This window comes from Neomonachus schauinslandi, chromosome 5 (genome assembly GCF_002201575.2).
Source record: "Neomonachus schauinslandi chromosome 5, ASM220157v2, whole genome shotgun sequence".
In the NCBI taxonomy this organism is placed as follows: Eukaryota; Metazoa; Chordata; class Mammalia; order Carnivora; family Phocidae; genus Neomonachus; species Neomonachus schauinslandi.
This window is the reverse complement of record NC_058407.1, coordinates 166,945,222-166,972,528: the sequence shown is the minus strand read 5'-3', so window position 1 is coordinate 166,972,528 and position 27,307 is coordinate 166,945,222. Positions and strand designations below refer to the sequence as shown.

Here is a 27,307-nt window from a genome sequence, read left to right as displayed (position 1 = left end):
ATGGGTACAGAGTTTCTTTCTGGGGTGATGGAAATGTACTAAAATTGACTGTGCTGATGCACCCCAAATCACTGAATCATACAATTTAAATTGTTGAATTGTATGGCATGTGAATTATATCTCAATAGAGCTGTTTTTTGTTTTGTTTTGTTGTTTTTTTTTTAAGATTTTATTTGTTTATTTGACACACAGAGAGAGAGAGAGCGAGAGCAGGAACACAAGCAGGGGGAGTGGGAGAAGGAGAAGCAGGCTTCCCGCTGAGCAGGGAGCCTGATGCGGGGCTTGATCCCAGGATCCTGGGATCATGACCTGAGCCGAAGGCAGACGCTTAACGACTGAGCCACCTAGGCGCCCCTGTTTTGTTTTGTTTTTTTTAAAGAAGGTAGCGATTGAGCTTTTGGAGAATAATGAATTTAAACACTGAGCCAGGGAGCACAACCATGAAGATGAAGGGTCCCCTTGTATGGTCAGCCCCTGGAAGTCCCTGACAGATAATAGGTACTCCATAAATTAAAACCGAGGGAGCATTTCCAGAGAGAGAAACACATCACGGCTGTTGTTTTTGGAGCACTGAGTAGATGTCAGGCATCATGCAAGACACATATCAGGTCACATCCTTCAACTACCCAATTTACAGATAATATAATTGAGGCTCAAGGAATTAAGGAATTTACTCTTGGTCACACAAGAAGTGGCGGAGCTCAGAAAGGGATCCAGGTCTGTCTGACTCCAAGTCTAAAAATAGACCCTAAAAATTATTAATTTTATATGAAAGTTTTCAGACTTTACTAAAAATATAAAGAATAATACCATGTACCCCCACTGGCTTAAGAAATCGAACTGTCACTCAATGCTGTTGAACTTCCCTTGGTCTCCTCCTGGATTCCATCCTCCTTCCTTTTTTCTTTTTCTTTAAGATTTTTTTATTTATTTAAGAGAGAGAGAGTGTGAGCGGGCATGAGCGGGCATGAGTGGGGGGAAGAGCAGAAGGAGAAGCAGACTCCCCAGTGAGCAGGGAGCCCAATGGCGGGGCTCGATCCCAGGACCCTGGGATCATGACCTGAGCCGAAGGCAGATGTTCAACTGACTGAGCAACCCAGGCTCCTCCCCTCCATCCTCCTTTTGCCAGACAGCCATGCTCCTGAATTTGGTATTTCTTGTTCCCACTTTTACTTTGTACATATCTCCAAGCAATAGGAAGTATAGTTTTGCATGTTTCTAAACTTTGTATAAACAGTACTATGCTGAGGCTGCCTCTTCTCGCTCAGTGTTGTTTGTGAGATTCATCCAAATTGCCGTGTGTAGCTATAATTTGCTCATGTCCGTTGGTGTTTAGTACAAAGGACTGACTGTATGTATGAAGGTTCCTCGGTTCCTTTGCCACTCTCCGGGGGTTGGACATTTGGGTTGTTTCCAGTTTTCTATTATTACAATAGAGCCACTATGAACGCTCCCGTTCTTGTCTCCTAGTCCAAGAGACCAAAAATTCCTGCGAGTTTGTATTAGTTTCCTATCGCTGCTATAACAAATGACCAAATCCGTGCCTTAAAACCCTGCAAATTTGTTATCTTACAGGTCTGGACGTCACAAGTTCAAGATGGGTTTCCCTGGGCTGAAGTCAAGGTGTTGGCAGGGTCACACTCCTTCCAGAGTCTCAAGGGGAGGATGCATTTCCTTTCCCTTTCTGACTTCTAGAGGCTGCCTCTGTTCTTTATCTTGAGGCTCCTTCCTTCATCTTCAAAACCAGCAACACAGTGTCTTCAAGCTTCTCTCTGACTCTAGCCCTCTACTTCCACTGCCACAACTCTTTTGATTCTGACCCTGCTGCCTCCCTTTAATCAGGACCTTTGTGATTACATTGGCTCACCCGGATGATCCAGGACAACCCCCTCACCCCCATCTCAAGACCCTTAATTTAATCACGTCTGCAAAGTCCCTTTTGCCTTGTAAGGTAACATATTCACAGTTTTCTAGGGTTTAGGCTGTGGACAGCGGAGAAGAGCTGGGTGATGTGATGGGGGGGGGTGTCTCTGAATGGCAAGCTTGTCAAATCGCTCTCTGGAGCGAAGAATCACTTCTCTCTCCCGCCTTCAGGGCATAAGCATTCCTGTTGCTTCCCATCCTCACCAATACTTGATGTTACCTGACTTTTTAATTTTCACCAACCTGATGGCAATGAAATGTCTGGGCTCTGACCGCAGTGTGGTCAAGAAAGAGATGGTGGTCAATGGCGGGGAATATGAAAAAGAGCAGCCCTGGCAGTAAGGAAGCGGCCAATGACCTTGGCTTTGAGCAGTGCCCTCGAAGTGGTGAGAGAGGGGGTGAAGTCAGACTGAGTCAAGGAATAAGGAGGGTGAGGAAATGGGCAGGGCAGGGTACAGGGGATGTCTTAGTCTGCCCGGGCTGCCGAAACAAAATACCACAGACCAAGTGGCTTAAACAAGAGACTTTTCTTTCTCATAATTCTGGAGGCTGGGAAGTCCAAGAGCAAAGTCCCAGCAGATGGGGCTTCTGGTGAGAGCCCTCTTCCTGGCTTGTAGAGAGCCTCCCTCTCGTTGTGTCCTCACACCATGGAGAGAGAAAGAACTCCAGTCTCTCCTCCCCTTCTTGTAAGGACACTAATCCCATCATGGGGTCCCAGTCTCATGACCTTATTGAAAACCACTCACCTCCCAAAGGCCCACCTCTAAATAACGATCACACTGGTAGTTAGGGCTTTGACATATGAATGGGGGGGGCACAAGTATTCAGTCCATCACAAGTTACTTGAAAATATTGGGGGTGGTGATGAAAGGAAGGTGCCAGTCTAAAGGCAGAGATTAAAGGCGAAAGAGCCAGAGAGAGGAAGAGAGACGTAACTACTAGATTGGGTCAAGGCGTCTCGGGGGAGGCAGGTGAAGGTGAGACCCATAGCAAAGGTACCTGGGTTGGCTCTGGAACGAGGGGTACAGGGGGGAAGGAAGGGCACCAGGGCAGATGCAGAAAAAACCCAAAGACGTGAGGCAGAAAGTTGGCAGAAGCTTCTCCATGGGATGGGCAGCAGAGTTCTCTCTTGAGAGGGGCAGGAGTGGGTGCGAGGGTCTGGTGTGGGGAAGGCTTACAGGATGCGTTCTTTGTGGGGCATTCAACAGTCCACTGAAGAAGGGGGGAGTGGCAAGACGGGACGAGCTGAGACAGGCGTCTCCCATCAGATCTAACCGGTGCCTTCCCAGAGTGAAGAAGTCCTGAAGCCCAGAGTAGGAAGGGGCCAAAGGAGGGCCAGGTAGCGGGGAGTGTCGAGGAAAACTCTGGAAGCTTAGTGGAAATGGTGGGTCCTGAGGAGGCAGAGCAGAACCAGGGAGATCGTAGCCAGGAAATTGGGAAGTGCAGAGGTGCTCTTGATGATGGTCAGGACCAGGGTGGAGGGACAGCAGGGACTGTAGGAGCCCAGAAGAGAGGGGCACACAAGCCAGCCTGGGGAGGGAGAGAGGGCTTCCTGGAGGTGGCGGTCTTCCAGCTGAGTCTTGAAGGGGAAAACCAAATTTCAGTTATCATAAAAACGAGGAAGGAAAATTGTCATCACTGTCTGTCAATAAGCCTGTCCTGCTCGACTCCATCGGGCACCTCTCCCAACGGACAGCCCATTTCGTCTCTCCTTCTCACATATCTCTACCATGCCCAGTGTGCTCTGGCTGGATTGGGAGAGTCCTTGGTGATGAACTTCTCTCTGGGTTCATTATTTTTCTCTACACCTTCAGAACTCCTATTCATCCCTCAAAACCCAGCTCAAATATCACCTCTTCTGGGGTCTCCCCCCACCCCCACCCCCATGAGCCAGCCTTTCTGATTGTCCTGGTCCCACCTCAGTGCTTTCTCAGTGCAGTGAGGTGGAGCAAGCTGTCACCACTGCTTGATTTTAGACAAGTGACTTAACCTCTGAGTGTCTGTTTCCTGACTAAGGCACTGGCCAAGCCTATTCTTGAAGATAAGGTACACGACATCCTCTGGCAACACGTGGGAATCACAAAGGAAGACACAATGTGGTGACACCCGCCATTCTCTCTCGTACTAAACGAAGCTGAGAATGTGACTCTGCCTCAATCCCCGAGCTCTCTGAGGGCAGAGACCATGCCCTCACAGAGCCTAGCCCAGTGCCCGGCACAGAGAGGCACCACGTGCTCTGTGCACACTGCACGGACAGGAAGAGCTGAGACTGTCTCTCATTCACCTGTAATGTGACTTTGGGGAGATGACATCATCTGTGTGCATCTGTTTCCCCATCTCTAATATGACAATCACTCACATTAGGTATTCACTTGCTACAGGTAAGACACTCAGCATTCACCAGCCCGAAACCTCAGCTGGTGCGTCATCGCCCCATTTTACAGAAGAGAACACTGAGTCTTGGGGAGGTAAATGACTTGCCCGAGTTAGCAACAGGGCAGAAGCTCCTGGCGCCCAGCCAAACTCGGGAAATTGTTGTGCAAATCCAAGGGAGGAAGGTGAAATAGCCCTGCAAACTGTAAACGCCTGGGGTGGGAGCGTCCGCGCCTGGGGGGGCGTGGTGAATGACGGCCGGAGAAGGGGTGCGGAGAGAGACCGCCTCAGGTACGCGCCCGGCGGCAGGAGGATGGCTTTGCCGCGAGCTCGCGGGTGCGGGAGGCGCGGCTCCGCCGGGGCGGCCAGGGGTGCGGCCCGCCCCCTCTCGCCCCACCCCCAGCCCCAGAGCCGCGGCCCCTTTAAGAGCGGGCGGGGCGCCCTCTGGCGGCGGAGCGCCGCGCGCGGCGGGAGCCAGAGCCGGATCCCGGAGCCGGAGCTGAGCGGAGCGGAGCCGGGGCGGAGCGGGCCGAGCGGGCCGAGCCAGCAGCCGAGCTGGGGGCGCGGGCGGGCGGCATGTACCGGGCCCGGGCGGCGCGGGCGGGGCCGGAGCCCGGCAGCCCGGGGCGCTTTGGGATCCTCAGCACCGGGCAGCTCCGGGACCTGCTTCAGGATGAGCCCAAGCTGGACCGGATCGTGCGGCTCAGCAGGAAGGTAGCGCGGGGGGCGCGGGCGGGGGGCGCGGGGGACGGGCCGCGGCCTGCCGGACCTGCCGACCGACCGAAGGGCCGCGCGGGCCGGGCCGCGGGGCCGCGGGAACCTGGCACGTCCGAGTGGGCCCCGCGGAGCCGCCCCCGGGGGAGGGGGCGCCCGGAGCCGGCCTGGGGCGGATGGGGCGCCGGAGACCCAGGGAGGCGCCCGTGCACCCCCGGGATGGCCGCGAGGCGTGTCCCCAGCGGATGCTCCGGGGAGGTGTGTTCCGGAGAGAGGGGGTGGCTGTGTTGTGGGGGGGCCCTGTCTCGCACACCCACGTTCTGTAGGGCCAGAAAGGGGAGGCGCCTTCCATAGGGGAGACCTAGGGGCCTGTTTGACACCTGGGGGGGACCTCTGGGGGGCGACCGCATTCTAGGGGTGCCGGAGGGGGCTTTGGGGCTTCCGTTGGGGAGGGGTACTGGAAGCTGGAGGCGGGTTTTCCGTAGGCCACCATAAGAGAAAGTTGTATATTTCACCGGAGATAGGCCCGGGCTGCTTGTCTGTGGGGGGGCAGAAAGGGAAAGTGTCTGTTGGAGGGAGGCAGACAGGAGGGGCATGTGCATCCTATAGGGGACAGATGGAGGGTAGTGCGTTCTCCAGGGGCAGGGAGGGGGGCTTGGCCCTCCGACAAACAGAAGGAAGAAGCATTCTCCGGAGCCGGCAGAGAAAGGGGGTCTGCCTTCTGCAAGAGAAGGAAAAGCTGGGAGCAGGTGCTGGGGATCAGGGAGGAGAAGGGGGTGTGTATTCCCTGGGGTGTGGGGATTCCACTGGAGGGCAGGAGGAGGGGTGCGAAAGGAAGAGAGGGTGGCTTGAGGGGGGTACCACGCGGGGACAGGGTGAAGACATCACTCTGGAGAGTAAGAGCAGGGGGGAGTGTTTTCGGCACACACACCTGAAGAGGAAGCAGACAAAGGCCTGGAATGAGAGGGAAGCTGCCCATGCATGGAAAATGGGACAGAGGAGGGCGGGGGACTCCTTAGGGACCTGAGCAGACATATTAATTGAAAAATTAAAAATTAACTAACATTTGTGGAGGCGGTCATCGTTTTCCTCACTTGGGCTCACAACAACCCCATAAGGTAGATGTTTTCCGCTCACTTTGTATAAAAGGAAACTGAGGCCCAGAGAGGGAGCTCAGGGCCAAGCCCCGTCCAGGCCTCTTGCAGTCCCTCCACCTGTTAGTCCGCCATCCTGAAGGCGGGGGTGCCTAGGGCTTGGCCCTTGGGCCCTGTTGCCCTGGGGGTGGGGTGGGGCAGTAGGGGGACCTGGGCAGATTCCCTGAGTGGGCCTCTCGGCTCTTCTGTCTGTTCTGGCAGTTCCAGGGTCTGCAGCTGGAGCGCGAGGCATGCCTGGCCTCCAACTACGCGCTAGCCAAGGAGAACCTGGCACTGCGGCCCCGCCTGGAGATGGGCCGGGCTGCCCTGGCCATCAAGTACCAGGAGCTTCGAGAGGTGGCCGAGAGCTGTGCGGACAAGCTACAGCGACTGGGTGAGGGACACCTGGGAGAACTGCCTGCGGTGGGCGCAGTCGGCCTTCTGGCCGGCTGGCCTTGGGAAGGGCGAGGCTCTGAAGGGCAGGACTTGGGCAGACCTCTTCCCTGGGCAAGTCTTCGGGGTGCTGCTCCTGGAAAACTGAGTTGGGCAAGTGAGCAATCCCTGAGTAGAACTGGGTTGGAAAGGCCAGAAGGGGGCTCTGAGCAGGGGAAGAAAAGTGGCCCTGGGTGCTCTAGGGGGCAAAGCCTGTTTCCTCTTTTGCACTAGGACTGGGGCAGAACCCCAGGGGGAGGTTCACAAACTGACCCCATGGGCGGGACCCTGAGGCTCCAGAGAGAAGCAGAGAATCACACAAGGGGTCCATGCAGGATTGGGCCCTGGGGCTCTGGCCTGTCTGTCCCAGGCGATGGGCCCTGAAGGCAGGAGCTATTTATTCTGTCCCTCTGTGGCCTTCAGAGGAGAGCATGCATCGCTGGAGCCCCCACTGTGCGCTGGGCTGGCTGCAGGCTGAGCTGGAAGAGGCTGAGCAGGAGGCTGAGGTGAGGGGAGGGGCAGCGGGGCCTGGGGACAGCAGGGAAGGAGACCCATCCTATCATCGTCCCCCCCCATTCTTACACTGCAGGGTTGAGAGCCCCTCCTCCAGGAAGCCCACCCTGAGTGCCTGGCCCCAGGAGAGCCCGCTACGCTGGTGTCCAGCTGTCCGCATTGGACAGCAAGGCTCTTCCTCCCCACCTGTGAATGTCTCAGCGTAGGACAGTGGAGACTGGGTGGGCAGAGGAGCTGGGACGAACTTCTCAGGGCTGGGTTGGGAGCACAGTGCTTGGTGAGTCCAAGGAGGCAGCGGAGTAGGGGCCTTGATGAGAGACACCTAAGTTTACTCCAAACGTGTCCCCATCTCTGATTCTGCCTCATCTTCCACCCAGCAGAGGACATGTGTCCCCAGTCACTCGGCAAGTCCCAGGCGGGGCCCAGGCTAGAACTCGGGGCCCCATCTCCCAGCCGTGGGGTGGTCACCCCTGGAAGAGATTCAGGGGTGGGAGGGGGAGAGGTCTTGGGGGGGAGGGGCTCTTCTCAAACCGTCCCCGCCCCCCCACCCCAGGAGCAGATGGAGCAGCTGCTGCTGGGGGAGCAGAGCCTGGAGGCCTTCCTGCCGGCCTTCCAGCGCGGCCGCGCCCTGGCCCACCTGAGGCGGACCCAGGCGGAGAAGCTGCAGGAGCTGCTGCGGCGCCGGGAGCGGGCTGCCCAGCCGGCCCCCACTGCTGCTGCAGAGCCCCCCAAACCCTTCCCCGCCGCAGCCGTCCTGCCCACCGGGGCCACCCGGGGGCCGCCGGCAGTGCCCCGGAGCCTGCCTCCCTTGGACTCCCGCCCAGTGCCCCCTCTGAAGGGCTCCCCCGGGTGCCCCCTTGGCCCGGCCCCGCTGCTGAGCCCTCGGCCCTCGCAGCCAGAGCCTCCCCACCGGTAGGATCCAGAGTATGGCCCCCCAGTGGGGGGGCCCAGACAAACTTGATCTGTGGCTCCTCCTTCTCCCCCCCTCGCTGTCCGGGTGGGGGGAGGGGCAGGCCCCTCCCCCTGGCCTCAGGCACGCCCTGGCCCTGGAGGCGGAGCTGGGGAGGAGGGCCACCTGGAAGATGCCCAGAGAGAGGGCCGGAGGTGGGGTGGGCAGGGTGCCTCTGGCGCTGAGGAAACTCTGCCTTTTTTTTTTTCCTCCCCGGCTGGGGCCTTCCCAATGAAAGAACTTTCCTCCTGGGGGCCCGGGAAGGGGCCTGCTCCCTCCAGGGGGCCTGACGGCACCCTACCACTCCACTGGGCTAGTACAATGCCAAGGCCGACAGGAGCGCTTTCCATCAGGTCCTGCTCCTACCTTTCCCCAGTTCTGGGGCCTACCGCCTAGGAGCCAGGTGGTCAGGCCCCAGCCGCGGGGCCAGGGACACCATGGCCCTGGGGCTACTCTGTGCCCCACTCACGCTCCGGACCCTGGGGCAAGGTAGGCCAGGGGCTCCTGACCTGCGCAGATGCGAGTGGGCCATCCCCAGGAAAGACCATTCTGTATTTTTCTGTCCCCGTCTCCTTAGGATGGAAGCTTTTTGAGGGCAGGTCCTTGTCTTTGTATGTTCTGTCCCCAGCCCCACCTCCCAGGGGCCGTCAATAAATGTGATGATGAGGATGACGATGCTCCCCGACTCGTCTCTGCTCCCTCAGCCAGCCACTCTGCTGTTGCAGCCTCCACACCTGAGCTCCTGCGCGTCCTCCTCTTGAGATGCCCTCCTCTAGAGATGCCCTCCCTTCCTCTCCGCCCATCCAAAAGCCCAGCTGTCCTTCAGGGCCTACACTGCTGCTGCCTCTTCCATGAAGCCTTCTCTGATTACCAACCCGTGGGAGTCTTTCCTAACTCTTAACTTGTGGCCAGAAGCACACTCTGCTCCATCACTGTTCTCCAACTGCCTCACCTGTATGCACCTTCTTCTCCTCCTGGGTTTCCTGTAAGCCCAGTCGGGATGGTACCTGCTCCTACTCTGGCCTGCCAAATGACCACCTCCCCCAAGGGATGGAGGGGCTTCTGTGAGGCTGAAGGTCGTGTTTTCAACTACGGTGAATACGAGGTAGCCAGCTTGGCCGATGAGGGTGGGACAAGAAGTTGGGAGAGCAGGAACAGGCCCTTGGGTCAGCTTAGGTCAAGTCTAATGAGGTGCAGTTTGGCCGGGAGGCCTGGAAGGTCCTGCAAACAGGAGGGGGCAGGCAGAGTGCTGTAGAAGCGATTGTGATCTTGGTCCATGTTAATGGGAACAGAACCATCTAGAAAGAGGAAAGTATTGGGTTGGCTCTACTCTTCACTAAAGTTTTAAACTGTAAGAGTGACCCCCCCCCCCCGCAAACCACCACCTTTGGTCTCCTTAGCATGTCCCTAATGTGCACGATGAGAAAGGGGACTGGGACTAAATCCCACAATGAATAGTTGAGGGATCTGTCTAGAGATACCTGTGATGGTTAGCCTCTGAACCTGCAAGGGCTAGAGATGTAGAGCCAGAGGTCAGAGTCAAGACCACTGGATGGAAACCATAGGAAGGATGGGGGTCTCTCCACAAAGAGGTGTGCGCAGGGCCCGAGTGACTGCTTGATGGGAGCTGTAGAGATTTCAGCAGCGGTTGGAGGGATTGGCCCATGTGAGCTTTCCAGAGCCCTTCAAGTCCAGACAGTCAGATTGCACCCTGCTAGGGGTGCAATCAAAGCATGTGTGGGTAGTGCCCACTTGAGCAGCTCTACCCCACACTGGCCTTGGTTCTCCCACTGTCCTCGCTGCTAGCGCTTGAGCTGCTAGAGGCTGAGGGACACCAGAACCACAGGGTACCTGCCTAAGATGAAAGAAGACTGAACAGCTTTGGAAGACCTCCCACATTCTCAGCACAGCCTAGGGCAGGCTGGGCCCCTCTTGCCCTGGCTTTCCATTCCTGCTCCCTGCTTCCAGGGTTGTGGGTTTGTAACCAAAAGGAGAAAAGGAGTTTAGATTGGGCATGTCTGAACCCTCCTCCGCTATCGTGAGTTGGGGAGCAGCCTCTGGAAGGCAGAGGCTAATGGCCATAGCCTAGTAGTTCAGCATCCCCTCCCCAGGGCAGGGAAAAAGAAAAAGGAATGACAGACCCCAAGGGTGGGCGCTGGGAGGGGAGAAAAGTGTTATCAAGGGAACCAGATGATATCCTTCCACGGGTCTTACACACCACTCACCTTCCTTTAAGAGCTCAAACTGTTTTAGAAGGGGTAGGGAACAAGGCCCTTTATTGTTCAGCTCTGGCATAAAAAAGACTCGAGGCAGGTAGGTACAGATACTGAGAGAGGAGTGGGCTCAGTTCAGGGCCATGGGAAAGCCTTTGAGTTGGATGGTTAATAAACTTCATTAACCCTCATGCTTGAAGGTACATGGAAAGTTCTGAAAGGCTCTGGAAGGTTCCAGGCAGTCTGGGCTCCCTGCCGCCTGACAACTTCTGGAACTTTCTGTTTCCAGGTTCCAGAACCCCAGGGAATGTCCCTGACTGCAATCCTCTGTGAGAGAGAACAAACTTGGGAGTCTACATCAAGGGGCCCCTGAGAAGGGTACCATCTATTATAGACCACCAGGGCTTTTACAGACCAAACCAAAAAGTTGTCCAAATAACAAAACTTCTATCCCTTCTTGATAAAAACAAAGAGTTCCTGCCCTTTAAGAAAGTCTGTTATGTACACATCCTTGTTCAGGAATCACTATCTTGAGTATTTTCCTAAGCTTATTTCCCTTATTTCTCAAATATAAAACATAATTTTTTTGGGGGGGTCAATTAAGGCTTATTGAACCAAGCAGGCCTGAACCAGAGTGGGCTCAAATCTTTACTACTGAATTGTGGTGTGGTCACTGCAAAGCTAGGGCTAACAACTTTGCCCCTGACTTCCAAGACTAGAGAGAATCAAATGGTTTGAGAGACCAAGTTGGACTAGCTGTTGGTTTCTCCCAATATATACAAGGATTTTCCACAAAAGATTGAGTGCAGGAATTGAGGTTACTGTATGTACCAAAGGACCTCTTGCTTTGTCCAGGACCTTGCCACTGCTGTAGACTTCTCAAAAGATCTTTCTTGTCCCACAACGAAAATAAGGTTTACACTCTGCCTCCCTGCTTAAAGTGTGAGCTCTTCCAACAACATATCATGTAGCCTAGGGGGTCTGCAAACTCAAATGTCTGCTGGGGCTAGGAAGGTCACAGAGGTGCAAAGCAGTCCATTTCCACAAAGAAATACACCCTCTCCCATTTTTGGAAAATGCATGGTCCCTTTTTTCCCTTTTTGGTAGACACGGTGCATAGAGAGACATTTCTCTATTATGAGCAAAACGGCCAAGTGTGTAGATCAAGGCCTTTTACACTTCCCTGCTGTTGGTGGGAACGCAGCAAACAGGGGAGCCATGTCCTCTCTAAAAGGCAGATGTTACAGCTTTTCCCAAGTGCTAGTACGAGTGTGTGAGTGAGCGCAATGGCAGCACGTTTTCTCTCTTTTTTAAAGATTTTATTTATTTGACAGAAATAGCTTAACGACTGAGCCACCCAGGCGCCCGTTTTCTCATTTTTTGAGAGAAGTCAGAAATCTCGATTTTTATACAGTCTCCCAAGTTCTGAACATTGGCTAAAGCTTTTGAAGCCGCTGGGCCAGCCACAGCCAGACACGGTGCGCAAGTTGGCTGTGTGGCCTGTGGGACCAGATCTCAGCCCATTCTTGGTCCTCCTGAAACAGGCCTTCTCTTGTCTACCAGCAGCCCCCTCCCAGAACTGAGGGTGTGAACGCTGAAGGGGCACAAAGCAGGATGGGATGACGAACGCACTTGAAGTCTAGTTAGAGGACCCCAGCCTTAAGAGAGAGATTGAGAGTGACACCATGACCTCACAGCAAGTGAAGAGGAGCTCTCTGCACCTGCTTCTTGGGGATGATGGCACTGAGCGTTCTCAGTATATGCAAGTTCGCCACGAGGACGTAGATTCAGGTCTCATGGTCATCCTCACAAAGTAACAGAGGGACCCTCAACTGCTTTGCACAAACCCTACGGCCACCAGGCCCACAAGCTGGGCCTGAGAACCAAGGTACTGAAGGTAGGCAAGGCAGGCTTCCTCCTATGATCCTGATCATAGGCAGGGGGTAGTGTGTGATGTCGCAAGGCTGAGGAATTGAGAGGAGGCAAAGACCAGGATAGAGCCCACATTTCTAGTGCACTGAATTCAAGACAGAGGATTGAAGGAACACTACCACTTACTAGCCTCTCTTCCTGGGGTCTGGTGACCTTGCCAGGAAGGTCTGAGGTATGCCACCCCCACCCTGCTACCATTTCTCCAAAAAGGAGTATGGTGGCAACTTACTTGGGCTCCATCCTTGGTGCCTAGGCTTGTGACCATAAGGACTGTGTGTGTGTGTGTGTGCGTGCGTGTGCACGCTATATATATAATAACCAAATGGACAACTCATTGGTCTAAGGTAGGCTCTTCATATTCATCTTGGCTCATGCTAGGATCATTATGGAAGGCAAGGTGCACCGAGTGAACAAAATGCCAGAACCTCAGAAGGGAAGCAAGAAATCCTACTCCCTCAGCGCTGGGATCTGCAAAGGATCCCTTCACCCAGCAATAAACAAAAAGCAACAAAGGGCAAAGTTTGGCTCAGGAGAAATAAAGTCCTGATCAAGTCCAAAAACAGTATCAGGATTGTCTATACAAGTACACCTTTGACTACTGTCTTGTCCGTGTCTCCCCGTTCAGGACTTGTGTGTGCTGCTCATTCACCCTCATGCTGTACTTGCAATCCCATTCCCACCCCAATGAACACAGTCTGAGGCAGGCTGGGCTGCTGTTATCTTCTCCTGTCCTAGGTCCAACTTTCCAGAGAGTTTTGTTTTAGTTTGTGATCAAAAGGAGAAAAGGGACTAAAATTGAACATGTCTGAGCCTTCCTCCACTATCAGGAATTGGGAAGCAGCCCCTAGAAGGCAGGGGATAACGTTCATGGCCTGGTTCAGCCTCTCCTCCTTAGGGCAGATAAGAAACTGAGAAAGGAACGACTTAGGGCAATCATAGGGGATAGGTGGGAAGGGGGAAATATGATGGGAACCAGTTTGGGGATCCTTCAAAAAGCCTCCCACACATCTCCCCTTCCACAAAGGACCCAGACTCCGTTTTAGGGAGAGTATTGAGTGGGAACTTCGAGTTCAGCTCTGGGCTAAAAAAAAAAAAACAACAAACCTGAGGCAGGTAGGATGGCTCTGTAATAGCGTGAGCCTGGTTCTAAGGCCTAAGGAGAGGTTTACAGTTGGATGATTAATAAACTTTATTGACTATCCTGCTTGGAGTTGAATGGAATGTTCCAGAAGTTTCACAGGGTCTGCCCCCTCTCCCAACCTTCTGGAACCTTCTATATACCTCTGTGTTCGGAGGCCCCAGGGAATGTTCTTGGCTTTGATATTTACTGACAGAAAACAAACTTGGGGGGGTCTATATCAAGGAGCCCATGAGAAAGGTCCCAGCTATCACAGACCACTAGTGCCTTTACCCCCCAAAAGAACACCAATCCTTTTTGACAGAAACTCTGATAGACCCTCGCCCCAAGGACACGCTGTTATGCGTCCAGCTGCTTGGTTGAGAACCACTAGTTTCTGGCACATTTTACTAAGCCCAACACTTCCTGTTGTTTGTATTTCAAAAAGGACTTGTTTTCCAATTATGAAACATAATAACATTAAATGTTCTTTCTAAAAGTACATGTGCCCCTCCCCCCAAACCAAGGCTAGCTGAGCCTACCGAGTTTGAATCCAAAGCAGGCTCAAATCTTTACCACTGAATCGTGTGCTCACTGCAAAGTCCTAAGAGCTTGCCCCTGACTTCCAAGGCTAGAATCAAAATCGTTTCCGAGACACCAATTTGAACTAGCTGTGGCCTTATCCTAATTACAAGGATTTCACAAGAGCAGTTCTTACTAATTTACCAATGCGCCTCTGGCTTTGTTTAGAACCTACACTTCTGTCCTCACTCTTGCAAAGGTTTTCCTATCCCACAGCTTTACACTTAGCCCCAGTGCATAAATACGTGAGCAGCTGAAATCTCACGGCCCATACAGACTTCGTGTGCAGGGACACATAATCGAGAGCCTGACTACCACAGCTCCAGCCAAGCGATGACCAACCGCTTAGCTCGACTTAGAAACCCAGAGGGAAAAAAGCCTCAGCCAGCTCTGAATAAAGACCCAAGTTTCCACCACATGCCTCCTCTCCCTTAGAAGTACCGTCTACTCCACACTCAAGCAGCCAAGTTTCAAGGACTTGACTTGTGGGGTTAAACAAGAGGACAGGCCACATTCCCAGTTTGCTGGACTCAAACCCCCAGTTTGTTGCTCTATTTCAGGGAGGGGATGGGGCTGCACAGTTAGTGACGGGGTGGCTGGCCAAGGAATGACCAGGAGACAGGCACATTGTCCCAAGGATAAATCTGACTCTGCTAACATCATGTTTTAATCACTGAGCCCATTAGAACTGGATAATCAAGTGTGACAGACCTCAAGAGAGCAAATGATTTGTTCCTCTGCTGTCACGCCACAGAGTAATTTCTCTGAGGTCACACATTAGATAAGTATGGGTACAGGAGCACTCGATTCCTAATGCTCCATGACCTTGCTTTCCTACTCCCACATGCCACGGACAGAAGGGGGAGTGGGGCCTAGGGCTGATCATACCAAAACGGCAAGGTTTCCAAAGATCCCATTCTTACCCTACATCGGGTCTCACCTGTGGCTGGGGAACTCACAGAAACACAAGGTTCGGACAACCCCAGAATTTTTCTTTTGGCAGCCAACAACGGGTCACATTGCACGGTTCAAGGTTACACAGGAGCCCCACGGTACAAATGTGGGGCAGGAGCAGACAACGCTTGCTCAGAGCTTTACAATCAAGCCAGAGCAAGTGTTCCAGAAGTTGACAACATCAGGAAGGCAACCTCTGGAATTGGCACCCAAGGGACTCCAGAAAACCCTTCACTCTCGGGCTTTCGGGACTCTTCTTCTTGGGCATCGAAAAGCCTTTTCTGGACCGTAGGGGAGGGCCGTGCAGGTGAATGGCTAAGCTGGGCGGGCAGGGAAGAGGAGGGGGAGAGCAGTTCCTTCGGACCCCAGCAGAGGTAGACTATGGAAGGCGAGGGTTCAAGAAGACAGGAAAGGCCGGCTGGGGGCTGCTCCCCTTTCCTCCTCTCTCCGATTAAGAACGAAAGCCCACGATGACGAAGACTGTTAAGAGAAGGAACACAAAAGTCGTGTCTCGGGTCTCGTCCCAGCGGAAGCCCTTCTTGGCCCGGTCCTCCTGCTGCTTGCGCAGGGCCTCTCGCCGGGCCCTCTGGCGCCGTTCGCGCTCCAGCTGTTCTCCGTAGTGCGCTCGGTAGAAGGCGTCGAAGTCGAACATGGTGCGGTTGGCGCCAGCCGCGGCCTGACCACGACTGTGCGCCTGAGAGGCAGGTGGCGGGGCGCGGGGCGAGCCCGCATTGCCGGCGGGCTCCTTGGAGGACCGGACACCAGGCCCGCGCAGGTCCTCGTCGCTGAGCAGGCCGCGGTCATACTTGCGACGCAAGGTGGCACTGCCCAGCACCAAGTAGGCCTGGGAGATGCGCGTGAAGCGTTCGGCAGCCTCCGCGCTCCCCGAGTTGCGGTCTGGGTGGTAGAGGAAGCTCTGCCGGTAGTAGGCCGCCTTGATTTGCGCCTGCGTGGCCGTGCAGGGGACGCCGAGCAGCTCATAGAGCGCGGTGCGCGAGTATGGGCCGTCGCCCTGGGAATAAGTCCTCGCTTCTAGGCCCAGGCCGGATCCCGGGTTCTGTGGAGCGTTCGGGACCAGCCACAACCTCCACAGCAACCGCCGCGACCACCTCAGATCGCGCTTGGCTGCCATCTTGGATGGACCATGCGGGCGGTGCAAGATGAACTGGCCAATGGGAGGCGTGCGTTGTTCGCAGCGCGTCGGCACTGTAGCCAATCGAGTAAAACAGGAGGCGGGGAGAGGGGCGGAGCATGCGTACTAAGAGGCGGGCGTGGGGCCGATGACATAAAAGCCGGGTTTCCGGAACACCAGTGCCAGTCTCGAGGCTGAGGCGTGGGGATGGCTTTCCGCGGCAAGAGACCGGAGCACGGCGGGCCCCCCGAGCTGGTGAGAGGCTTTGCCCCGGGCGCACCCCTCTCCCTGCCTCCTCTTGATGCCTCCTCTACTGCTCTTTTCTTGTTTCTTTCCCGCAGTTTTACGACAAGAATGAAGCCCGGAAATACGTGCGCAAGTAAGGGGAACCTGCATATTGCCCGGCGTCGGGGGTCGGGAACCGGCAGGTTGACCCAACAGCGGGCATTGCTGGGAAAGCACGCAAAATTTGGGAGGGGGGGCGAGGGGGAGGAAGGAAGGGACAAGGACTGATTCCGGTTCTTACAGTGGGAAAGTCAGCGGTGAGTAAACCTCGGAACCCTCCGGGCTTCCGTAAACTAGCATTAAAATGGGGGTGGATCATACTCTCCAGGTGGTTTTCGAAGTTTTCAGTGACAACTTGTTTGAAGCATGTGGTAAAATCGGCAGGGGGCCGTTGATCCGTGTAAGGGGTCGGTGCTGTTGAGGGGAAGGAAAGCGTATTCGCAGAAGGCTGTATGTCTTCAAGTTCTCATGAGAACTGCTGGTGTACGATCTGCGTTTCGGAGGGTGGTTGTGTAACTATAAAGTCACTTAACAGCTGAAGGCTAGAACAGGGACTTCCAAGCCTTCCCTTTCTGATACACTAGTCTAGAGATAACGGTTCTCTTTCTTTCCATTCAAATTAGAGTCCAAGACCAAGAAAGTCAGCAGAAATCTCTGGTCCAATTGTCATTATGTAGCAACATAAACTTCTCGCCAGCTGCAGAGCTCTGTGGGATTCTTTCTCTTGGTCCGGGGATAGACAGACCTACTATAACTATAGACCTGTTTTTATTAGTTGTAGTCATCGGTTGAAATAATAGTTTGAATTACTTGATATGAAGAAAATGTTAACATTTTATTAAGCTTTTTTATGTTGGTGATGTGTTGAAATATTTAGAGCATATTGGGTTAAGTAAGATATGTTCTCGGGTATATTGGGTTGGGTAAACTATTGTTACAGTTAATGTGTTTCATTTTAATCCTGGTACTCAGAAAGTTTTTCGTGGCTTGCGTTATATTTCTTACGGACAATACTGCTATGGATTTTTGTTGTGCATTGTTGAGCTTTATACACGAGTGTAACTATGGTGGGTAATTGTTCCAGAAAATGTGTTTTTAAGTAATAACCACATCAGGGCCTTACTGAGTTGAAAATCCCCAATGGTTAGTCATTTAGTCATTAGCATTGCAACTGGTAGAGTTATGATTTGTGTCCCAAAGTAACTTGTTGCTGTATTACGTGGGTTTTGGGGGTCACTTTTAAGTAGTTGAGTATGGTGACTGGGAGAGTACCTCAGGGTGATTGTTCCTTTTCGTCTTTTCTTTTTTTTGCTCTGGGTGATGTTTTAGCTCAGAATTCTTTTATCACTTGTTTGTGTTTTCTGCCTTCCCAGCTCACGGATGATAGATGTCCAGACCAAGATGGCTGGGCGAGCTTTGGAGCTTCTCTATCTGCCTGAGGGTCAGCCCTGTTACCTTTTGGATATTGGGTGAGATCCTGGGGCCCAGTTCAGGTTGTCCAGGTGGTGGTGGAGTGTCGTTGCTGCTCACACTGTTGAGTTCCTGTTTGTGTCTTCCAGCTGTGGTTCTGGGCTGAGTGGAGATTATCTTTCGGATGAAGGGCACTATTGGGTGGGCATCGACATCAGCCCTGCCATGCTGGGTATGTATGTTCTACTTAGCATCGGAGCAGACTACTCGTTTTGAGTGTGGAGCAGTATGGGTCGTCTCTTTCCCTGATGGACTCTTCTCCAATGTAGATGCGGCCTTGGACCGGGACACTGAGGGAGACCTGCTTCTGGGGGACATGGGCCAGGGCATCCCCTTCAAACCAGGCTCCTTTGATGGTTGTGTCAGGTGAGAAGAGTCTTCGCTTCCTGCTTGTAGTCCTGTAGGTCAGTGCTTCCCAGGCTGGCCGTGCAGCAGGGTTACACAGGATACTTAAAAATCCACATCCCCAGGTTAGAGCAATGCCCCCAATTATGTGTTTTTTCTATTTTGCAACGGTCTACTCCTTTGATTATCTTGTGCTGCCAGGTTCAGGTACTGCTGGTGTAGATTCTCTGTCTGCTCTGTGGGGAGGGGAGGGGGAAGGGGTGGTCTTCTCACCCCTCCAGGAGCCATTTTGTGGGTGCCAGCAGCCATCTTGTTGGCTGCTTTTTGAATAGCTCTGCAGTGGAGAGTGGCCCAGAATTTTCCAGTCTCTTCAGTGGTGCTGCCCTTTCTGGGTCGTCAGGGTCAAGTTTTGGGCATTTACATAGTACTTTGGTAACAGATCTTAGAACATTGAAATGAGCGTTTGAAATGTGAAGTTGTTGTTTTCTGTGGTAGAGTTCTGTTGAACGTTTGGTGTGGTGTGTTGTTGATGGGGTGGAAGTAGGGGATAGGGAGGAAGTCATAACTTTAATCCTTACCTGGGGTGGGGGGATACCTCCTCCTGTGATTGTGGACTGAGCAGTGGGGATCTGGGTGAGCAGTAAAATTTGGATTTGAAGATTTTCTTCTAGGGTAAGGGATTAGTTTACATCTGGGAACAAGATCAGGGGGAAACCGCATTTCAAGGATAGCAGTTGCTTTTTAGTAAGGATTGGGTGAGATGTTCTAAGCTGCAGAAAACTGAAGGCCAGCGATACGGTTTGTATATTTTAGGAGTAAGCGGTCAGTTTTGGGTTTTTTAAGAGAGACAGTATGGCAAGCTTATTATTTTATTTATTTGAACGTTCCTTAGATGTAGGACGTGGTACTAGGTGTTGTGGAGTTTGTGGAAATACAACACAATCCCTGCTTTAAGACTCTCCATGGTGTATTAGGTGCTATAAACACGGGCCACACAACTAAACCCGAAGTTGAGTGTGGAGTGTGACTGGGGAGTCGTGGGGCCCACCACAGCGGTGAAGAGAAGCCAAAGAGCACAGGAAAGCCTTGAAGAGAAGGAGGGGCTGGGGTTGGGCCTTGAAGGCTCTGAGGAGTTTGGATAGTCATGGGGAGGGTTTCTGAGTGAAGGAACAGTGTGAGCAAAGGCACAGAAGTAGCCAGGGAAAGGAGCTGAGAAGTTTGGGCTTTATTGAGTAGTCAGTGGGAAGCTAGGGAGTGACAAGAGCAGAGCTGTATTTTGGGAAGATTATTTAAAAGAAGAGAAGCAAGATGAAGCAATGGAGGCGGTGAGTAGTGCTGACCCAGGAGAGTGGTAGAGAGAACTAAAAGCTGGGAGAGGCATTTGGACAGACCGTCAGGGTTTGGGGTTCTGTGGATATGTGTGCACAGCAGTGAACGGGGATGTACCTGAGAGGAGTATATAATAGCTGCTTGAGGTTTTTAAATCTGGGGTTGAAGACACCGAGTGAGTACAGCTAAAGGAACTGATTGAGGAGGATAGTGAATGTAATTGTGTTTACTATAAAGGGGTTTTCCCTTGTTTAGAGGAAGGGAATGAAGGGCTAGGTGGCAGAGAGCCTTGACATGCTGTGTAATTTTAAATTCGAGACACACACAGAAACAAGGTCGGGAAAATACTTGTTTGGACTGGCTGCAAGGAAGTTAATGCTGACCTTCTATTTACCCTTTTCTGTCCAGTTGTAGAATGGTGAGCTGGAGTGGGTCTGCATGTGCCCAGAAAGAGAATTATGAGCAGGAGGGTTTCACCTGGGGCTCAAGGATGTGCATGGTGTTAAAGTCTCAAAGAGGCTGGGGGGAGCAATGTGTGTTCCTCCCTCTCCTGACTGGGTCCCTTTCTTTCTCAGCATTTCTGCTATACAGTGGCTCTGTAACGCAAACAAGAAGTCTGACATCCCTGCCAAGCGTCTGTACTGCTTCTTTTCTTCTCTTTACTCTGTGCTGGTGAGTATGAGATCTCCCAGTCTGGGCTGGCTGCTTATCCCTCTTGCAGGTAGTGACGGAGTAGGAAGCGGCCCATGAGAAAGCCATTCAAATGGGACCGCAGGACCCAAAAGGGGTGGCAGGACCTTATTGTGGTTACATTGGTCTTGGTGTTCAGTCTAAAGAGAAGGCTCAGTGGTCTGACATCCCTAACGAAATGCAGAAGATGTTGATGTCAAAATCTGAGACTGATCACAATTCCTGTGTCCCCATTGCACTGAATTTTAATTGGAAGTTAGTTTGGGGGCATGGACTCCACAGAGCGAGGACAGAGACATCATGTCCAGGGCTCACAGAGTGCCCACATCCTCTGACTTCCACCCCTCTCTCTCCCCTACTGCTGATGCTCAGATGGAGAGCAGGGTGGTTATTTATCACAGAGCCTTTATTAAGCTTTATCTTGTCTTCATAACTGATGGTGTTGATTTTTTTTTTTTTTAAAGATTTTTTAAATTTATTTGGGAGAGAGAGAATGAGAGAGAGCAAGCACATGAGAGGGGGGAGGGTCAGAGGGAGAAGCAGACTCCCTGCCGAGCAGGGAGCCCGATGCGGGACTCGATCCAGGGGCTCCGGGATCGTGACCTGAGCCGAAGGCAGTCGCTTAACCAACTGAGCCACCCAGGCGCCGATGGTGTTGATTTTGGTTGTGTTACAGGATTAGAGGATTTGAGATTTTAAGTCCTAAAAATGAGTTCTTTTACTTTTTTGAATGGATCCAGGTATTTCTTGGTCTTCTTAATCTCCCCACCGCATCCCTGGTTTTCCTAGGATGGGTGGTTTTTGCATATGGCTGGTTGGTCTCACGCGTCATGTGGTTTCGGTCACACATGCACTGGAGTTAATCCGAGGTTCTGATGGCCTGTGTTTGCCTTTCTGTCAGCTGAAGTGGTTTTCTCTCCTATGTTTAGCCAGCTCCCCATTACATTTGGGACTCTGCTCAAGTGTCCCTCAGAGGCCTTCCTTGAACCAAAAGTAAAGCCAACGGTCTTCTTGTCACTCACCATTCTTTTGTCCTAATATATTTTTCTTCTTGGCACTACTCAGTACTGTAAGTTAGCAGCTTTTCTCACTAAAACCTGTGCTCCGAAAGTTCTGGGGCTCTCTCTGTTCACAGCTGTATCCCAAGCCCTATGAACAGTGTCATGAAGCTAGTGGGGTTTCAGATACTGAGTGAACAAGGAATGGAGAAGTGTTGGGCCCTGAGCGCATGGTATATTTGTAGGAGAGAGATGTTTCTGTTGCTTGCAGGTCCGTGGAGCCCGTGCTGTCCTGCAACTGTACCCTGAGAACTCAGAGCAGGTGAGCCCCTCAGGCTCCTGGAGGTGCAGGGAAGGGGGAGGGACCCAGAACAGGTAAGCTGTCCTGCTCCTCACTCATCTGCCCTCCTGCTGTTGGGAGGTGACAGAATGAGGAACTTGTTGCTAACTGGTGGGAAAAGTAGGGAGCGAGCCTCCGAGAGGTTCCTGTTGCCACTGATGGCAGGTGTTATGACCTGTCATCCTAGGGAAGAGTAGTGGTATCTGCGGGGGTCAGGATAAGGACGTTCAGTCTTCTACTGACAGACATGTGGTATTATAATTAATAGGATAATTCTGGTTCCCATAGTCAAATGAATAGAAGTTGGGGAGGATTTGAGAGAACAGCAGAGCTGTCTGCCCTGTGGAGTGTCAACCATGGGGATGAGGAATAGAGGTACAGATTCTGAAAGACAAGTGGGGAGCTGTCTCCAGCCCCTCACATAACAAGTTTGCCTCCTGATTGATGGCCGTTCATTCCTGAGATGGGTCCCTGGGCTAGAAAGAGAATTGGGGGGAATTGTTGGTTCCAGCTTGCATTTTCCTTTGTGTAGCTTTTGGGGACTCAGAATGAGGAACAGTCTGATGAAGACCTTCAGTTCCCCTTGGGCAGGGTGCATCCTGGGGGCAGACTGGCTTCTGGAAGGGAGGCGGAGAGGAAGCCGTCTGCTCTCCCAGCCTCCCTGCCTGACTTGCTGTTCTCTCCTCAGTTGGAGCTGATCACAACCCAGGCCACCAAGGCTGGCTTCACGGGTGGCGTGGTGGTGGACTTCCCCAACAGCGCCAAGGCCAAGAAGTGAGTGCCGGGGGCCAGAGGCGTGCAGGGCTGGGTCCCCGGGGCCCTCAAGGTTCTGCACCTGTGTGTTTGAAGGAGTGTGCGTGAGGACTCATCTCCCCGCCCCCACAAGGCTTTATGAGCTCAGCCATCACTGTCCTTTCTGGTTTCAGGTTCTACCTCTGCTTGTTTTCTGGGCCTTCAACCTTTCTGCCAAAGGTAAGGATCCCAGAGTTTGCAGGCTCGTGGCCTTTGGATTCCCTGCTTGTGGGGCTGACCTAGTACCTGTTGGAAGGGCTCAGGCCTGGGTGGCCCGGCCTCCTGGGGTGGGGCAGGCGCGTGGGGAGACCGCCTGGACAATCTAAGAGCACTCTGCTCCCCGCAGCCCCTGAATGAGAGTAACGACGACGACGAGGAGGTCCAGGAGTCCGAGTTCACGAGGGAGAGGTAAAGCTGTTGCTCGGGCTGCCTCGGGTTTGGGGCCTCGCTGCTGCTGGGGCTGGCAGACAGGGTGGCTCTCCACTCTCACGAGGTCTCTCAGGTCCAGGGGTGGCAGTAGCACCACGGTGGTGACAGCGGGAGCCTTTGGGGCCTGTCCCTGCCCCTGCGTCAGGCTGGGCAGCTGGGGCCCTTCTGGATGTCTCTGGACAGCCATTCGGCTTTCAGTCTTTCCTCTGTCTGCCTTCCCTCCCCACCTGTGTCCTGGACCCCCGCATCCCCTCCGTCTCTCCTTCCGCTCTTGTCTACTCTCCAGGCTCATTCCCATCCGCTTGCAGATGCGCTGCGCCGTCTCTCCTGTCCTCTCCAGTAGCCCTGCACCTGGATCCCCTCTGGAGCAGATCCACACCTGCCTCTTGCTCTGCCGCCCCATCCTCTCACCCCTGCTCTCTGCTCCTGCTTCTGTCTCCTCACCAGTCACTCTTGTCAAGGCCACAGCAGCCTCGGTCCTGCCAAATCTGGCCACTTCTCAGTCTTTCTCTGCTGTCCTCTCAACCTGCCTGCCCCATCGGCGCCAACGCAGCCGATTGCTCCCTTGGTGCTTTCCTTGCCCGGCCTCCCACCCGCCATCCCGGTTTGCTCCTCGCCTCGCTGGCTGTTCCTTCTCCGAGCACCCTGGGGCCCAGCCTGGACCCCTTCTCCCCCTGCCGCCTTAGCCACCAACCCTAGGTGCATTGCTCCGGATTTATGCCTGTGGCCTCAGCCCCACCTGCAGCTTCCGAACCGCCCCCCTGGTATCCGTACTAGACTTCCCGCAGGTGTTTGGGACCCAGCGAAGCTCTTGCTGTTCACTCCGAGGCTCCCTTCCTCTGCTCTTTCCCCTCCTCATTCCTGTCTTTCTGATCTCCTCTCCAGCCAGTCCTTCACGCCCTGCTGCCCGTGTCTGTCCACACAGCAGCCCCCTCCCCTCCCCATCCTGAGCCCCCACCACTCCCCTTGCCTGATGCAGACGCTGCTGGGCTGGCCTCCCTCCGCTCTGAGTCTTTGACCCCTTGAATTTCTCTTCCACGTGGCAGCAGGATGAGTCCTTTTCTTTTTCCTTAATTTTCTAAAAAGGGCGGTTCCGTCTTGCCGTTTTTCTCTTCCAGTGTCCTTGGTTGAGTTCTCCTTACCCTTGTTTCCCTCCACCTTCCACCACTCTGAAACCCGCACATGTGGTTCCTGGGTGGTCCGGTGTCTCCCTGGCTGGAAGGAGAACTTGGGGACCGCTGATGTGTCCCTGATGTCAGAGTAGGGTCCTGTCAGTGAATGGTATCCAGTGTTCGCTGACTGGATAATTGATGGTAAGGCAGCAGAGGTTATTTCTTCGTTCTGGTTGATGGGAGTGCAAAAGCCCCAAGGTTTTTAAGACATTGAAGAGGAAAAATGGGCAGAGCCTGAGTGAGTTTGGAAGGCCACAGGTGGTGAAGATCACAAGTGTGGTCCTGATGTCCACCACAGATTGGAGCCCCCTGCCCCCCTGAAACCCCCCCCCACCCTCTGTGGTCATCTGCCTTAGTTCCTCAGCCCATTCCCCATGGGGATTGGGGGGGGGGTCTTTGAGATGTGTTCTCCTCTAAGGTGCCCACCACTTGCTCCCAGCGAGTGGCACGCCCTCCCACCTCAGAGAGGATCCACACGTGGTTCAGCCCCCTCCACCCATGGTACAGTCCCTCTTGTGCTCACACTGGTGTCTACAGACGACACACGCTAGCTGTAAACTTAGGTAAGCAGCCGTTTCTCATCTACCTGAGGGGGTAAAGCCCGCACTCGGGCAGCGCGTTGACGAGTAGAGCATGTCTGTGCTTGGGCTCGGCAGTGTGCGGCCCGGGCCTCTCAGCCCAGTTCTGCAGGCCCTCAGCTGGGGCTGGGGGGCAGGAGGCCGTTGTCCGTTGGAAGGATAATCAGGGCTTCTCTCGTTCTTGTCATTTCTAATCATTCTGTCTGTCTCTCTGAGGACTCAGTCCACCTGTGGCGTTTGCAGCTTCCGACCAACTTCCCTCTTGGCACCTTTGGTCTGGGGCACTTACTGCCTCCCCCTGCTCCCTTCATCTGCCCTGACGGCTCTCCCCCATCATTCCTTCTGTGGCTCACAGCTGGCCCCCCAGCTCGTCCTTCCTGCTGATTGGTCCTGCACTTCCAGCCCCCAGTTGGCAGCTCCCACCTGTTTTGCACTTGGTGCCTCAGACTCCTGCCCTCTGGTCATGGGCATTCTTTCTTTTCGTGCACCCCTGCCTGTACACACCGAAGGGTCTAGATCACGTCAATCCTTTGCCAGGAAATGTCTCTGACTGCTCCCTGCTTACTGAAGGGACAACATGCTCACTCCTTGCCTGTAAGCCAAGTGAGATTCTGAAATTCTTTTTTCTTTTAATAGCTTATTATTTATTTAGAGAGGAAGAGTGGGGGGAGGGGCAGAGAGAGAGAATCCCAAGCAGACTCTACACTGAGTGTGGAGCCTGAAGTGGGGCTCAGTGTCAGGACCCCAAGATCATGACCTGAGCCAAAATGGAGTCAGATGCTCAACTGACTGAGCCATCCGGGCGCCCCTGAGTTTGTTTGTTTTGAATGATGCTGACTTCTGTTACTAGGTCAGAACAGGTGAGCAGTAGCCGCCAGGGTCTGTGATGGACTGGCCCTCAGGCAGGGAGGGAACGTGTGCTTCCAACCCTCAAGATCCCGCTGCCCTTCTCGTCCCAGGCTCACAGGACTCTTCTGTCCCTAGACTTCGTGCTCGGTCCTTCCAGCGCCTCCGCCTGTGGCGCTCTGGTCACGGCACTGCCTCACCTGCCTGCAGAATTACCCGCTTGGTCTCAGCAGCCCTCTTGTTTTTCCCAGACTCTGCTTTTTCTTTTCTGTGTCACTCGCTTAGCAGCTGCTGGGCCTCTGTGCACTCGCTTTGCCTGGTGTGGCTGGTCCCTGCCATGGCCCGGTCGCGGGCTCTTCAGGGGCAAGTCTGGTTCCTATCCACCGTAGGACATCCTGGGTCATGCGCTCAGGTGCTCGGGAAATGGCTGTTACTCAAATGCTGAGCAGCCCTGCACGGCAGGAATTATGCTGGAAGCCGTTTGATCCCAGCTGCCAGGTGGGGATGTGGTTGGGGGGGGGGGGGGCAAAGGCTCTCCCTGTTCTCAGGGCCTCTCTCCCACGGGGCTGCGTGAGGGGGTCCCTCTCCTCAGCCAGGGCTGGAGGCCAAGATCAGCCCTTGAGGATCATTGTCGGGGCTGCCGTGAGCTGGCAGCCTTGTTTTCCTGCCTCAGACATCTGGAGTTGCTGGGAGCCCCTACGTGGTCTATCCCAGGCCTGCCAACCCCACAGTCAGACGAGGGGCTAACGTGGCAGCACTGGGCCCGGGGCCTCTGGCTCTCCTCGGATGGTGCCAGGCTCTCATGAGCTCATCCTGCCTGTGTTGCCCCAAAAGTAGCGTGGCTCACCCTGCCTGCCCTGTGGGCAACACCTAACAAAGACACTGAAGCGGATGCATGTGGGGGAGTGCGGGGCCTCTCCCCTCCTGCTCTCCTCCTACCCAACAGCTTTGGCCCGGGGGGGAGGGATGTGGGGGGGGGATCACTGAGGGAGGAGAGGGTGTCTAAAGGCGGGGACTTCGGTGGCCGCAGGGGCATGGGAGGATGGCTGTTGCGCCCCGTGCGGGCAAGCCACACCCTCCGTCCCCTCAGAGCGGTGTCTCCCGCGCAGGGTCCTGTACAGGATGGCGAGGCGCGGGATCGTGAGGAAGAGCCGCGAGTGGGTGCTAGGGAAGAAGGCACGGCGCAGGCGGCAGGGCGAGTGAGTGCTGGGGCTGGGCTGCTGGCGAGGGCGGGCTCGGGCTGCGCAGGGCTCCCCTGCAGTTGGAGGGGTCCCGGGGGTTCTTTGTTCTTTTCTCTGAGACTGGCCCGTGACTTCTTCGCCACAGGGACGTCAGACCGGACACCCGGTACACCGGCCGCAAGCGCAGGCCCCGCTTCTGAGCGGTGAGCCGGACATGTTTGGAGGCCCAGCGACAAGCCTTGTCACCCACCTTGTCGCCCGCCGGGGGTTCTGTCGAAGTGCCTAGTTCCGTTAGCTGACAGAATACTGTTTCAGGAAAGTTCTCAAGTTCTAACCATTTCCCTTCACTAACAAAAGTTCTTGTTCTAAAAGCAATAAACCACTTTTTGTGAACTGGGGCTCTGGCGTTTTTCAGCTCTGATCCTGAACACATTTCTTGGGTCCCTCTACTGCTGGGGGCCGCTGCCTGATTCCCCAGGTCGAGATGAGGCTTGCAAAACTTAAATGTATGAAAAGTACCCTTTTAACGTACAAGGAACACAGGTAGGTTTGATTTCAGGCTGCTTATCTATTGCAGCACGAGGCCGATTTGAGAAGCATGGGCAGGATGAAACTGTGGGACCCACTGCCCTGAGGCCATCGCCCAGCCTCCTCCGGCTGCCCTCCCGTTAAAGGCGTCACCCAGCCTGTGGCCTGGGCTGACCTTTGGCCGTGAGCTGTACCACTTGCTGATCGGCCCAGCACTTGGTTGCCTGTCTTTGGGGGCATGTCTCCTGTCTGATTTCTAGTGGTCAGAAGGGCAGGTTAAGTCCTGCCCTGGGGTGTGGAGGGGATCTGGGGGTCGCTTGTGACTCCTGGAAAAGCAGGAGGAGAGGGGAGTAGCTA

General features: G+C 54.1%; 3 protein-coding genes and 1 non-coding gene across 6 annotated transcripts; 3 read left to right on the top strand and 1 right to left on the bottom strand.

Annotated features, from left to right (window-relative positions):
* The first annotated feature begins 4,872 nt into the window (after positions 1 to 4,872).
* Positions 4,873 to 8,154, top strand: VPS37D (VPS37D subunit of ESCRT-I). Its single transcript, XM_021700581.2, has 4 exons — positions 4,873 to 5,010; positions 6,366 to 6,537; positions 6,999 to 7,081; positions 7,642 to 8,154. The coding sequence occupies exons 1-4, from the start codon at positions 4,873 to 4,875 to the stop codon at positions 8,002 to 8,004; spliced, it is 756 nt and encodes a 251-aa protein (XP_021556256.1). The 3' UTR covers positions 8,005 to 8,154.
* A 5,782-nt stretch (positions 8,155 to 13,936) lies between these two features.
* DNAJC30 (DnaJ heat shock protein family (Hsp40) member C30) lies at positions 13,937 to 15,967 on the bottom strand. Its single transcript, XM_021700412.2, has one exon. The coding sequence runs from the start codon at positions 15,965 to 15,967 to the stop codon at positions 15,287 to 15,289; it is 681 nt and encodes a 226-aa protein (XP_021556087.1). The 3' UTR covers positions 13,937 to 15,286.
* A 181-nt stretch (positions 15,968 to 16,148) lies between these two features.
* BUD23 (BUD23 rRNA methyltransferase and ribosome maturation factor) lies at positions 16,149 to 26,815 on the top strand. Of its 3 annotated transcripts, XM_044915140.1 has the most exons (13): positions 16,149 to 16,222; positions 16,309 to 16,346; positions 17,626 to 17,721; positions 17,812 to 17,894; positions 17,992 to 18,088; positions 19,972 to 20,068; positions 21,356 to 21,406; positions 22,113 to 22,198; positions 22,351 to 22,396; positions 22,563 to 22,624; positions 22,684 to 22,726; positions 26,334 to 26,440; positions 26,568 to 26,815. In XM_044915140.1, the coding sequence occupies exons 1-13, from the start codon at positions 16,175 to 16,177 to the stop codon at positions 26,620 to 26,622; spliced, it is 909 nt and encodes a 302-aa protein (XP_044771075.1). In that variant the 5' UTR covers positions 16,149 to 16,174; the 3' UTR covers positions 26,623 to 26,815. The 3 variants fall into 3 exon arrangements, with proteins under 3 accessions (XP_044771075.1, XP_021556099.1, XP_021556100.1); XM_021700424.1 differs by lacking the exon at positions 22,684 to 22,726 and having other exon boundaries at positions 26,351 to 26,440; XM_021700425.1 differs by lacking the exons at positions 22,684 to 22,726; positions 26,334 to 26,440; positions 26,568 to 26,815 and adding an exon at positions 24,257 to 24,510.
* Positions 25,790 to 25,920, top strand: LOC123325036. Its single transcript, XR_006540203.1, has one exon.
* Positions 26,816 to 27,307: the final 492 nt, after the last annotated feature.

What these genes read in the sequence shown, in the direction of transcription:
- VPS37D (XM_021700581.2), top strand. Translation starts at nt 4,873, where the DNA reads ATGTACCGGGCCCGGGCGGCGCGGGCGGGGCCGGAGCCCGGCAGCCCG. An exon ending in TCGTGCGGCTCAGCAGGAAG is followed by an intron (nt 5,011 to 6,365) that starts GTAGCGCGGGGG and finishes CTGTTCTGGCAG; the next exon opens with TTCCAGGGTCTGCAGCTGGA. An exon ending in AGGCTGAGCAGGAGGCTGAG is followed by an intron (nt 7,082 to 7,641) that starts GTGAGGGGAGGG and finishes CCCCCACCCCAG; the next exon opens with GAGCAGATGGAGCAGCTGCT.
- DNAJC30 (XM_021700412.2), bottom strand. Translation starts at nt 15,967, where the DNA reads ATGGCAGCCAAGCGCGATCTGAGGTGGTCGCGGCGGTTGCTGTGGAGG.
- BUD23 (XM_044915140.1), top strand. Translation starts at nt 16,175, where the DNA reads ATGGCTTTCCGCGGCAAGAGACCGGAGCACGGCGGGCCCCCCGAGCTG. An exon ending in ACGGCGGGCCCCCCGAGCTG is followed by an intron (nt 16,223 to 16,308) that starts GTGAGAGGCTTT and finishes TCTTTCCCGCAG; the next exon opens with TTTTACGACAAGAATGAAGC. An exon ending in GCCCGGAAATACGTGCGCAA is followed by an intron (nt 16,347 to 17,625) that starts GTAAGGGGAACC and finishes CTGCCTTCCCAG; the next exon opens with CTCACGGATGATAGATGTCC.